The sequence below is a fragment of the Sylvia atricapilla genome, chromosome 19, assembly GCF_009819655.1.
Source record: "Sylvia atricapilla isolate bSylAtr1 chromosome 19, bSylAtr1.pri, whole genome shotgun sequence".
NCBI classification, from domain to species: domain Eukaryota; kingdom Metazoa; phylum Chordata; class Aves; order Passeriformes; family Sylviidae; genus Sylvia; species Sylvia atricapilla.
The window spans coordinates 4,944,463-4,956,648 of NC_089158.1; the positions used below are offsets into that span (position 1 = coordinate 4,944,463).

The window sequence follows — 12,186 nt, forward strand, 5'->3', positions numbered from 1 at the left end:
TTTTGGCAGCAATCATGCCATTTGTTTGGGACATCCTATTGTAAAACAAAAGCATTTCCATACTGCATTCCAGCACACACACAGTCTGTCCCATTTGTGTGGAGCTGCTGTGATTCCAGTTAACACCAGAGTTCCCTGAGCACTCAGAAAGCACAGAACTGAAAATGACATGAAAATGCCATGTATGTCATGGCTGGAATGTTTATAAGGGATCATGATTCTAGGGGTGATGAACCAGTCTTTGTGAAAACTTGCTCTTGTTTTCCTGCTTGGGATACCCTGGATCAGGTGTGCTGTGTGGCTGTTTCAGGGGCTGTGCTGGCCCTGTGAGGAGCGTGGCAAGAGCAAGATGAAGTGGCTCTTAGGCCTTTGGCAGCAGTGCATGTTTGAACAGATCACAAGAGCAGTTGCAGAATGTCATTTTGAGCACCAAGGTGCTCAAACGTGACCATTTATGTAAGGCAGTGATGGGCACACAATGATCCTGGGGTTTGCTGATCAGGGACAGGAACCAAAGAGCTGGAGGTGCCAAATGTTCATCCATTCTGTTCCCCAAACATGGAACCCTCGCTCTGGGCTTTACACATTGCATCCAGTGGCAAACACCACTTGACAAACCCCACTGCTGTGTGTGCCTGGAGCACAGGCTGAGCAGTCATCAGTGCTAGGATACCAAAGGCAGTAGCTCCAAGAATTCCCCCCACTCCCTTCTCCTTATTAATTTTTCTGCCTAACATATTCCTTTAAAGACAAAACTGCACTAATACCATGTACCTTTGTAGTAAGCATTACAGTCCTTTCTTCTTCCGTGTTGCTTTGGAGTTGTAGCTCCCAGACTCATTGTTAAGTGTTTTCATTCAGCACAACTCCCAAAAGGAGGGTTTTTCCTCTTCCTGCCACTTCCCACCTTCTCTTGTTTTCTCCTCTGGCTGACACAGGTGTTTGTGCAGCATGTGCCAGCCCTGATTTGCCTGCTGCTGGCCTGTGCCCATGGGAAGTGTGCTTGGGGAGGCTCTGCAGAGCAGGCAGTGCTGCTTTTTCAGCAGAACAAGCTCAAAGCATTTCGATTGAAATCCCAAAGACCTTAATGAGCGTAAGGTTATGACTCTCTCGGTGGGGTTATTATTTTTGGGATTTTTTGCTGCAGAGTCCTGGAGGAATGTGGGCAAAGCTGGGAATTCCTGATTTCTGGTTCCTAGTTGGTCTCAGACCTGTTCTCTGGGGCTGTGTCATCACTGCTCTGCTTCCCCACCTGGAGAATGGAAATCTCTCTAGTTTTCCTGATGCAATGACAATATGAATAAAGTGATTTGTTTAGCCTTTTTCCTTGCCTCTTGATCTGTTGCACATCCCTACCCTTCTTCCCACAGATAATTTTCCTGTCTTTGCTACAAACCTCTGGCTGTTTGCAGTAAGTACTGATTCAACTTCAAAATAAGGCGACAGTTTTACTTGATAGCTTTGACCACCCAATGATACTTTGACCACACACATTCAGCCACAGCCCAGGCTTATGATGCACCAGCCTGGCTGTGCTTGGAAGCTCAGTCAGGCCTTCCTGCCTTGCAGATGCCTGTCACTGAGCACACCTGCCCCAGCCAAAGTCCCAAATACAGACTTTGCTTTCATAAAAGCAATTTGTGTCACCTGCCTTCTTCCTGTTGTTTTTAAAGACTTTTTCTTTCTTCAGGAAAAGAGTCAGTGAGAACTTGTGCACTATGTAGGAGAAGAGAGATCCTAATGGAGAGTGCTGGAGCTGGAAGGGGCCCTTGGATCTGCTCAGACTGAGCGTGTGGTGCCACAAGCACCTTGCACTGATCTAAACGTGAGCTGATTAGGGCTGGGGGGGATTCCCTTGCACTCCAACCGTGCCTCCTATGTGCTGCTCATTCAGCTGGGCATTGGAGCTAGAGAAGAAAACTGAACATGGTTAATTTTGAGGTTATTTCTCAGCCAGTTTCTTGATCCAGCTCCATGTTTAAGTGCATAAAAATGGTGTTGGCATGAGGTAAGATTATCCCTTCTGAGGAGAGCTCACAACCACATAATCTAATCATCTGGTAGTGATCCTAAAAGTGCACCTTGAGAGCAGCCTGTTTAAGGAAGGGTCTGTTTGTCCCTTAAAACTCACTGGTTTAGTATCTCATGCTGCATTCCAGGGCAGGGGATGGGATATGAATTTGAACATTTTAGGGCAGGCAGTGAGAGCATTTGGAGAGGTTTAGGTTTGAAGGGGGACAAAACGAGTCTCATTCTGCCTATGCCATGGACTGGCTTCATGGGATGTTCTGTTGATTGTTTTACAATCACACACAAGGTGACAAGAAATACAGGAACTGGTTTGTTGTGTCTGCAGAGATGCTCTGGGACCTTTAAGTGAAGTCAGCCTGCAAATACTGTGTTCATTTTTGCTGTTATTATCCTGGTGTGGTAAGTAATTTTGAAAAAGAATAAGCAGCTCTGAAAAAGAATAAACCTCTGTGCACTACAACAAAAGCACAGTGGAACTGCAGCAACAGACAGAATTCCTCCACAGACTTTGTGTGCTTTATCTTCAAGTTGACCTCTTCAGCTCTTCTCTGAAATGCCTGCAGCAGCTCCTGAATTGCAGCAGAAGGCAGCCTTCTGTCTCAGATCTCCTTGCCCAAATGATGATGCACAGCCTAATGCTAATCACCTGACTGCCATTAGATGTCTGTGAAGTGACCCATGTTTCAGGGGATCATAGCTCCAAATCAAAACACAAGAATAAAAATTCAGTTTGGTCAGCTTGTGTTTTCCGGTAGCCATGTGGTTGCCAGTGAAAACAAAGATGGTATTACAAAAAAATTCCATAATGTGACAGAAAATTTAGAAAATAATAAGTAATGTTTTCAGAAAGAACAAGATAACGTTTGAGAAAGCGTTTCTGTCTAAACTGAAGCAACCAACACAAGGGCCTGGTGACAGGAGGCTATAACCAGGTGAGGGCCAGCCTCTACCAAGTAACAAGTAACACAAGGAGACACAAGCTCAAGTTCCACATAGTGAGGTTTAGATTGGCTATTAGGGAAAATTTCTTTGCAGAAATGGCTGTCCAGCCCTGGCACAGGCTGCTCAGGAGGGATTTGAAAACCCTGGAGGGATTTGAAAAACACGTGGATGTGGCACCTGGGGACTTGGTTTACTGGTGGCCTTGGTAGTGCTGAGAGAATGTTGGAACAGTTGATCCAAAAGGTCCTTTCCAACCTAAATCTTTCTGTGATTCTATTCTCTCAAGGAATGAGAAGTGTTTAAGGAGAAAGGGAAATGATAGAGGAGGTAATGGAAGGAAGAGCCTGGCAGAAAAGGTTAGCAAGGGAAAAGGATACAACAAAGCGGGAGTAAAGGCCAGGGGGAAATGGAGAAGGCAGGAGGATGGGAGGTTGTTGCAAGTGAGTGATTTAGATCACTTAAAGAATAAGCAGCAGCTGTACAAGCAAAAATGGTCTAGATATGACACTGTTCAACTGTGACTTGACCAAGGTTGATGGCAAAGTTCTGTCTGTTACTGACCACATGCGTGAAATAACCCAAGGAAAATCGAATTAGAATTGAGGTGGAATGTGTGACACAGGGACCCACCTGTTGAGTTATGAGGCTATGAGGCTCACCCTTTCTAAACTCCTGAAGGAGCTTAGATGCTTCTGGGTCCAGTCTTTGTCTCAGACTCGGACTTGTGCAGTTTATGTGTAATGGAACTATCTATACAGAGTTTATAATAATTAAAACTGAGCATCAATTTCATTAGTATTAATTCCACATGCCATCAATTCCTTACTGAGGATCTGTTGGGCAAGGAGAGATCTCTTATTCCCAGGTAAGGGACCTCAGACCTAGAGAGGTGCTCCAGTTGAAGAGGAGACTCACAGGCAGACAGTCTAGTCACAGTTTAGAAAGAGCTTGGATTAGACTGCTGATCTGTCAGGGGTAGGAGGTCTCTGCCTGGAGGAGAAGCTTAAGAGGTGTCCCAGCTTCCGGGAAGATCCCCACCATGCAGCCACACCACTGGGCACAGAGAGCTCAGGGAAGGCTCATCCCGTCTGTCATACTGATGGGATAACATGGGGGGTCATATCTGATTGCATTCAATGGGAAGGGTGTGCAGGAGACTCCTTGTACTCACATTTTTCTTTGTTCCATGATAAACGAGTTTTGGAAAAGCCACCTGGTATTCTTGTGTTGGTCCATGGTTGGTGTGGTGTTCCAAGCTCATGTGCACCAATGCTGCGTGTGTCACTACTCCTTTCTGTCTTTCCTAGAGAAAGTCTTGGTCCAGCCATGGCTCAGGCCTTTGCTTCCTTTAAAGCCTGAACCAAACTGCTGCTGGTTTGCTTAAGGGGTCAAGTGTGTCCATCACAGAGCAGAGGCTCAGCTGGCTGGAGCTGTGCAGATTCTGAAGATTCAACCTTGCTGTTGGTTCGTTCTGCTGAGCTGGTGTGAGTTATTGAATAAACACTGATTTAAATGACTGAGGCTCATGTTTTCTAACGAACCCCATCGTGCCTGTGTAGTATGGGAGGACTAATTACATCTGAATAATGTTTGCAAAAAGTTAGCTTGCTTTTCACAGCATTTCTTGAAGTTGTGTTTAATCACCTAATTTGTCTGCTTGCTCTTTTCTCCAGTGAAAATTGTCATCCGGGGGGACAGGAACACTGGGAAAACCACACTCTGGCATCGACTGCAGGGAAAGAAATTTATTGAGGAATATATTCCAACTCAGGAGATCCAAGTCACCAGCATCCACTGGAATTACAAAAGTAAGATGGAAGAGGGTGGAGGAAGTGACAGTCATGGGATAGTGCCTTGGGGGAGGAAATTGCATTTCCATTCCAAAGGAACATTTATTCCTTTCTTCTCTGTCTGCTTGAAAGACAAAATGGTCTCTCATCACTCTTTTTAATTTATTGTTCATAGTTTTTCAGTCATGTTTTTAATTTTGTCAGATGCTCTGTGTTGTAAGTGCTAAAGAATATGTCTTTGGGATCCACAATCCAAGGGAAGTCTTTAATAGGTGGTCTTAAGTATTTGAAATCTTTGTAATATGCTTGACATGTTAATGAGGAGTGGTTGTTGGTTCTGTCGTTTCTGTAAATCTGTTTCTGAGGCCCACTCTGCTTTGGGTGTTACGGTGTTGTCTAGAGGGGGTACATGGTGCAAACTGGGTTTCACTGATGAAAATCTTGTGGTGGCTGGGGAAGATTTCAAAAATTATGGTAGTACTGTTAGCTCCAGGCTGGCTTACTGAAGCACAGAAGTGCCAGTGCCTTTTTTAAGTTCTTGTTGCAGTCTGAGTGATCAAGTGTGGTTTTAATTTTTATTTTACTGGTTGCAAGAGGCTGTGAAAGCCTTGCCTCCCACCTGGAGAAGATACTGCAGGCACTGAAGTTGCATAAGATTGTGATTCAGCAGTGCATTAAGTCCAGCTTTCAGGATGCTGATCAAGAATGCCACAGCCTTGTGGGATGAACCCCTGATCCAGTATGAAAGCACTCTGTAAGACTGAGTATACTGTACAAAAAAGGTCAGCAGTTGTTTGTCATTATCAGACGTTATCCATGTGCCTCACTCTGATCTTCTGTTGAATCAGGTACTGCCCAACTCCTCCCAGCTGGGAGAACATCCTGTGCAGTGGGGTGAGCACCAAATTGAGTTTTGTGTCTGATTCATCACCAGATTTAAATTACCAGGAGCCAAATGGTGATGCCATGATGCCTGAGTCTCATGGTAATGCTCACAGCACCACAGGATGTGTTCACCAGCAGATCTTCTGTGGTCACACAGAGGTGTTTCCCATCTGCAGCCAAACCTCTGGCATGGTGTATGTTAGCTGTGGCATCCTTCCCCTCACTCCTCTTCCTTTCTCTCAGGATGCCAGCACATCAGTTATTGAGGAATGAACACAGAGCTTGCAAGTTGGATGGTGGAAACTATCTCCAAAATCAAATTTGAATGCTTCAGCCTAAACAGACTTAGATCAGAGTAAGAAATAAAATTCCTGTTTCCTAGATACTCAAGTGTAAAGAATGCACTGAGTGTTAATTGTGGCTTTCTGGCAGTATTGTAGGTTAAAGCATCAGAGTTGGGTTTCCTCTCTGATGGATGCAGGTAACACAACACTTGTGTTGGATACAGCCTGCGAGTCTGGCTTTATTTTAGGAGGCTTCTTCATATCTAACTGTATCCACAGACAGGTACAAAATGTGTACATGCAGAAAGGTCTTGGAGGAAGATCTCACTTGTGTCAGCATTTCTTTCCCTGAGCCAAGGCTCAGGCACTGCTTTTACAACACTGATGCAATCCTGAGGTAGAAAACACCTACACCTGAGGCTGGCTTTGGTGTGTGCTGAGACCCACTGGTGTATAGATTATTTCTAGGGCCCACTTCTAACCTTGGTATGCTGCATTTCTGTAGAGCTCCCTGGCCAGAGCTGACAGCAGTGTGTACAGATGCTGATGGACTTTTCTCAAGATTAAGTGTTGCTGACCTTGTAGAACTACCTGCAAAGCTGTACCCGAAACTGTGCCTTTCATTTGTGTTCCTTTTACATTGTAAAAAAAACACTGTCTTAGTAACACTATTGTCTTAGTAATAATTGCAACTAATACAGGAATTTTTCTTAAGATTGACTTTCTTAAGATACATTTCAAAAAGTAACCCCCATTTAAAAGACATTGTGAAATCTGTTTTCTGCTGTGAGAAGTTTCCATCCAAGACAGGTGATGTGGGCCCTCAGAGTACTTGGTTCAGGTCTAAATCCTGCCCTGTTGGCCAAGTTAATCTGTAGAGGAAGAATAAAGTTTGTTTTTCCTATGTTTATGCTCTCAGGCTACCTTGAATAAACATTATGAGGTAGTTGGTGGCAAATATTTACAGATATTAATTAAATCACTGTCAAATATTGAAGGATTCTTACATTTGTCTTAGAAAAATTCCAGTTTAGATGCAAAATGTAGCACCTTCAGAAATTTTATACTGGAGGAATTAATAAAGGTAGCAGAATCTGAGTTACTTCTTATTCAGAATGAACAAAGTTGCTTTTCTGTGCCAATTGTAATGGGTATTTGTAATTTTTGTGTCCAGGTAAGGAATTCCCATTCCTGACCCTAAGGAACGCTTTTTTGGATTTTACTGGTCATCAATTTTATTCTCTGTTTGGCAGCATGAGAAAGTGAGTCTGGAATAAACATTGACAAATAGTTGTGCTCAGATCATTTGAATGCCTGAGGGATGGCAGAGTTGCTTTGCACTGTAGGATTTGTGATCCAGAGCACAAGAAGTGAATCCTGTCATTGAATGAGGGTAAAAATGTCTGAGGGTCTGTGAGTTCCTGGTGATGAGCCCACCCACAATGTAATAATTCTTCATTTTTAATGAACTTTCTTCAATTGGAGCCTTTTCATGGCTCTCCATCATTTTGTGGGACAGCAGTGTTCAGTGTACCACTGGCCATGGAGTATCTGGTCAAATAGCAGCTGAGGGCAGATCTTTGGAGTGATTTGATCCATGGTTTGTGCTAATCCAAGCTGGGGAGTGTGGGCCTGATATTTCTGGGTCTGAGAGATTTTAGCCTGCTAGCAGCTACTAACTTCTTCCCAAGGAAAAATTTCTCAAGAAAGCTTCTTCTCAAAACAATCTTGGCAAACAACTCTCTCAAATCAATCTTTCTCCAGGTGGTGTTTTGCTGTTTCTCCAGTTTAACGTATAGGATTAGAGAGGTGTCGTTCCTATTAACCAATCATGTTAAGTCTGTATTAGAACACCTTATAAAAAGTATTAAAAAATCAAACAATAAAGCCTTTTTTTCTATACTCTTTGCATTCTAAAATATTTGGAATCTCTCATCTTTCTTTTATGTCCTACAGCAACAAGGGAGTTGAAAGAATAAATTGGCGTTCTTTTTGCTGCCACAGAGCTCCGTTGGGTGAGATGCTGCTGGTTATGAGTCACACACCAAAGCCAATGCAGCAGCACTAAAGCAATTACCCTTTTGCATGATCAGGATAATCAGGAATGACACTAGTGATGAAAGGGAAGAACTTCCTGGCTGCGAGCTAGCAGGAAAAATGCAGAAATGTGGTTTTCCTGGGTCTCATGCAGTTGTTTTCTTTGAGAAATTCTGTCCTTCCCCTCAGCCAGAAGGGTCTAAAGCAGGTCTGTGGTGTCAGGGGGTTCAGCTCCCCAGCTGCCGGGACTGCTGCTACTCAGCAAGGTGTCAGTTCTGTGGGAATTGCTCAGCAGGTGCACACATCCGAACTTGAGGGCGTGTTTGGCACCTGAGAAGGAAGTGGAGAGCTCTGGAGCAAAGTGCCAGTGCTGGGCCCTGGCTCACCCCAAGGGCTCACTTTGCTGAACTGTTAGTCATGATGTACTGCTTCACATGGCACTCCTGGGAAGAACTGAGCCCATGCAAAACTTGGGGAAGGTAAATATCTCCTACCCTTTTGCAGCAGGCCTTGATTGTAGAAAGGCACTGGGGCTGCCTTGCCAGCTGGAAGGCAGGAATCAGAGGCAGACCTCCAGTGACTGATCTGTGTCCCACACCTGCAGGGGCACAGGGAGAGCTCCTGCAGTGCCAGGGCCTGGGAGGGAGGTGCAGGCTCAGCCGGGTGCAGGGTGACTGATTCACAGGTTGGACTTTAGCCTACCTGGTTTGATTATTTGTAGAAATATTCAGGGACTGAGTTCATTAGTGGGGTGTAGTGGTTTGAGCAGAAGTTTTTGGGCTGTGGATGCTGTACTCCCCATTTGCTTTCGGTCCTGCATGGGCTGACCCAGAGGAGTCTCCTGTTCTTCCAGCGCCTCCTGCCAAGCTGGCATGTGGGACAATAAGCAGGAATTACTGTGAAGGAAACGGGCTGATTTTGCTCCATGCATAAGTCTAAAAAAGGGTCTTTCTCCAGAAGTGGGGGATCAAAGTTTTCCTTTATTCATAATCTGTCTGTAAAACATTTTGGACACATTTAATTAAGCCAAGAGCAAGTTCTGTATAGAAAATGCTTCCTGGTTTGATAATGATACTTAGATAAACTCATGCCATCCTATGATGTTATTTTTCTACTCTGGGGCATTGTCCTCCTATTCCAACTTTATGTTCAGAGTTTCTCCAAGTACAAGCTTTTACTTCAAAGCCTATAAACATTTCCAAAAAGCAGCTGTTTCTTGGAACAACTTCCTGAAAATCAGACTATTTATTTGGATTCCATGGAAACACTGAACCATATCTGCATAGCTGCTCAAACTTCAGGCCACCTGAACGTGAATTGGCTGTGTGTGGATATCAGCAATCACTGGAGTTAGAATTCTGCATGTCTTGCTTCACATTTTAGCAACTCAAAAAGATGTTGCTGGTTGTAATTTATTAATGCTGCAGCTCAATAGGAAGCAAAATTGTTAGTGAGACCTTATTTTTCATAAAATGCACCTGGAAATGTGCAGGGGGAATGGGTTTCTGTAGCTGCAGGACTGTCTGTACTGGCTGTCATGTTTACATGGAAATGCTGTGAATAATCTTTCTTAAATGTGTGTATTCTTTTTGCCAGTTGTATGCCTTGTTTGTAAACCAGACTTTATCCTCAAAATTAGATTTTTATCTTTTTTGAAAGGCTTTGTAAACCTCTGTATGTTATGAAAAGAGTCTACACAAAATCTTACAACATGCTTCAAACCTGACATGAACCAGCAAGGAAATCCAGCTATTGCTTATGTGACTAAGAGTATTTATGAAGTTCTGTAGATGGCATGGTTTTGGTGGGCAGCTTGCACCTTCAACAGCTCACTGCCTTCTTATGGTTGGACTTTCTTCTTGCACAGGATTCGCTTTTCTTTTGACATTCCCATGCTTTGACATTCCTCCATGTTGGCTTTGCTTTAGGCTCTCTGAGTCATGGGTGTTTTACTGAAACCTTCTAACCTTTTGTATTCTATTTTACTTCCAGCCACTGATGATATTGTGAAAGTTGAAGTCTGGGATGTAGTGGACAAAGGTAAGATTTATAACTTTCTTTCTAATGGAGATTCATTGTTCTTTGTCAATTTTAATTAAAAACTTACATGGAATTCAGAAATACCTGCTTACTTCTGCTTTAAAAAAATCTGTATTTATTATATCTCTTGCTGAAAGAATAAGGGAAGGAGACATGAGTCCCCTATGCTAGAACCCAGTACCTGGAATCTGAACTTCAGATCAAACCCAGTGTTCAGAAGCAGTTGTTCCATGTCCTTATGACAGATGAAGCACCTGCTGCTCTATGTGTTCCAATTCTCTGAGCTTTAGAACAAACTTCACCTTCTCCTCTTTATGGTTTCCTGTATGTTTAGGCAGATTCTGATTCTTTGTTCTGGTTATAAAAGTTCTTGTTGAGCTGTTTTTGTGAAGGCATTCTATTGTTAAATTGGTAAAACTGTGGCAGCAGTGGGCAGGGATAAAAGAGAAGCCAATTACTTAAATTCACTAGGACAGAAAATGCAATGTGTGCATTCCAAAACCTTTTCTAAATGCTTAGCCAAGGAAAATTTTGTGATATATAAATAAATTTTTCATAAGTTTTCAGTTTTTGTCAGAGTATAAACTTCTAAACCAAACCCCATAACAATTTGTGAAGACACAGTCTGGATGCAGTGCAAATTGGTATGTAGTGGGATCTGTTCTGGAAGGAGTTGGGGTCTAGATCTCAATCTCCACAGCCCATTCTGTAGCCCCTAATGCAGATGTTGCTTTTCTCCTAAGAGGTGTTTAGTTTTATGTGTGGTCATAGGTTAGAGACAGAAATCATGACTCAAGTCCTTTTGATCATAAGACAAACAGCCTGTTTTATTGTATGGAACCTTCTTAAATAGGGAGTTCAAAACTCCCGGATCTAGACACTGATTGGTCTGGGTCTTAACACTGCCCAGCTCCCTGGCCAGTGATACATCTGCATTTAGGGCTGGTTGGGGTCTCAGTTTGAGTTTAAATCTGTCCTGTCATTGTTCACCTAGGGACTCGTTTGTCGAACTAGGACAGCCAGATTTGCTTTCTTATGATTGCCAGATTTATCTGTGCAGCTACAGACTATCTGTCATGGGACAGATTAGTATCAGTCATGCTCCTGATTTAGTGTGTGAACATGGTCAGGAAAGCAGCTGCAGAGGTGAGCAGCTCTTGCTCTGTGAGTGATGCTTCTTGTATGATGTCTGTCAAATTTTGTTGACCACAGTCATCAAAACACAAACTTTGATGGTTTGTCTGGTGCTGCCTTTCCTGCAGCCTTGGCTGGAATCCGTGCTCTCAGACATTCTTCAGCAGAATGGCATTTATCTCACAGCCACCACCTGTGCAACTTACACTTGTGTTACACCAAAAACTAAAAGTACAATAAGGAGTGGGAAAAGGAGAAATGTCATTTTTCACGTTAGCTGAACTGTATTCGAAATAGGGAAAAAAAAAAGACGATTAGCGGTAGCACCTCTAGTTCAGATGCCTAATGGAGCCTTCAAGGTAAATTTGAGCCAGGAACTTCAAATTAAAATCCTGAACATTTTATCTTTTTGTGTTTTAAGCTCCAGTTTTCACAGGGTAGACAAAACCTTACTTAGGCCAGAGTTATTGCTGAAGTCAGTCTGATTACAGTTTGGCTTTCAGATTGTGGGATAACAAGTGGAGGGCTGGAATCTGAGCTAAACATCTGTCTTCTTGCTGCCTTGCAGCTTTGGTGTGAATAGATAGACATTTAATTTGGGAATCATGTGGTTCCAGCATTTATTTCTGTGAATAGCTTCTCTGAGCAGAGTCATCCTCTCAACTAGAGATTTGTTTTTTTTGGCGAAGGGGATAGAATGTGCTATGTGCAGATGTTGATAACAGCTCTTGCTTTAATTTCTCACAGTGGAGCCTGTGTTGGAAATCTTAAAGGAGTCTTTTCCCTTCACTTTATATTCTTTTGAAATAAAACTCATTCCATTAAGGTCCATACTTATGGACCACAGATAGGTATTTTTTTGCCATCAGTTGTGCTCAATCAGTGCAGTGTAAAAATCAGATCATTGTGATGTTAATGAAATCAAATCCTTTCCTATTGCCGTAACATTGTGGATTCCTGATTAGCATAAGTTTAGGAAAATATTCATGTTAAGCATAAAGAGCTTGCTCATATCTAACTTTTATCCTAATGTTATGACTTTT

At 42.9% G+C, this 12,186-nt stretch overlaps 1 protein-coding gene across 1 annotated transcript in view; it reads left to right on the plus strand.

Moving 5' to 3' along the window:
• The window catches only part of RABL6 (RAB, member RAS oncogene family like 6), a 53,263-nt gene that overhangs the window by 2,901 nt on the left and 38,176 nt on the right, over window positions 1-12,186 (plus strand). Inside the window, exons 2-3 of the mRNA XM_066332581.1 lie at window positions 4,647-4,781; window positions 9,962-10,009. Coding sequence (XP_066188678.1) covers window positions 4,647-4,781; window positions 9,962-10,009 — 183 coding nt within the window. The remainder of the gene's footprint in view (window positions 1-4,646; window positions 4,782-9,961; window positions 10,010-12,186) is intronic.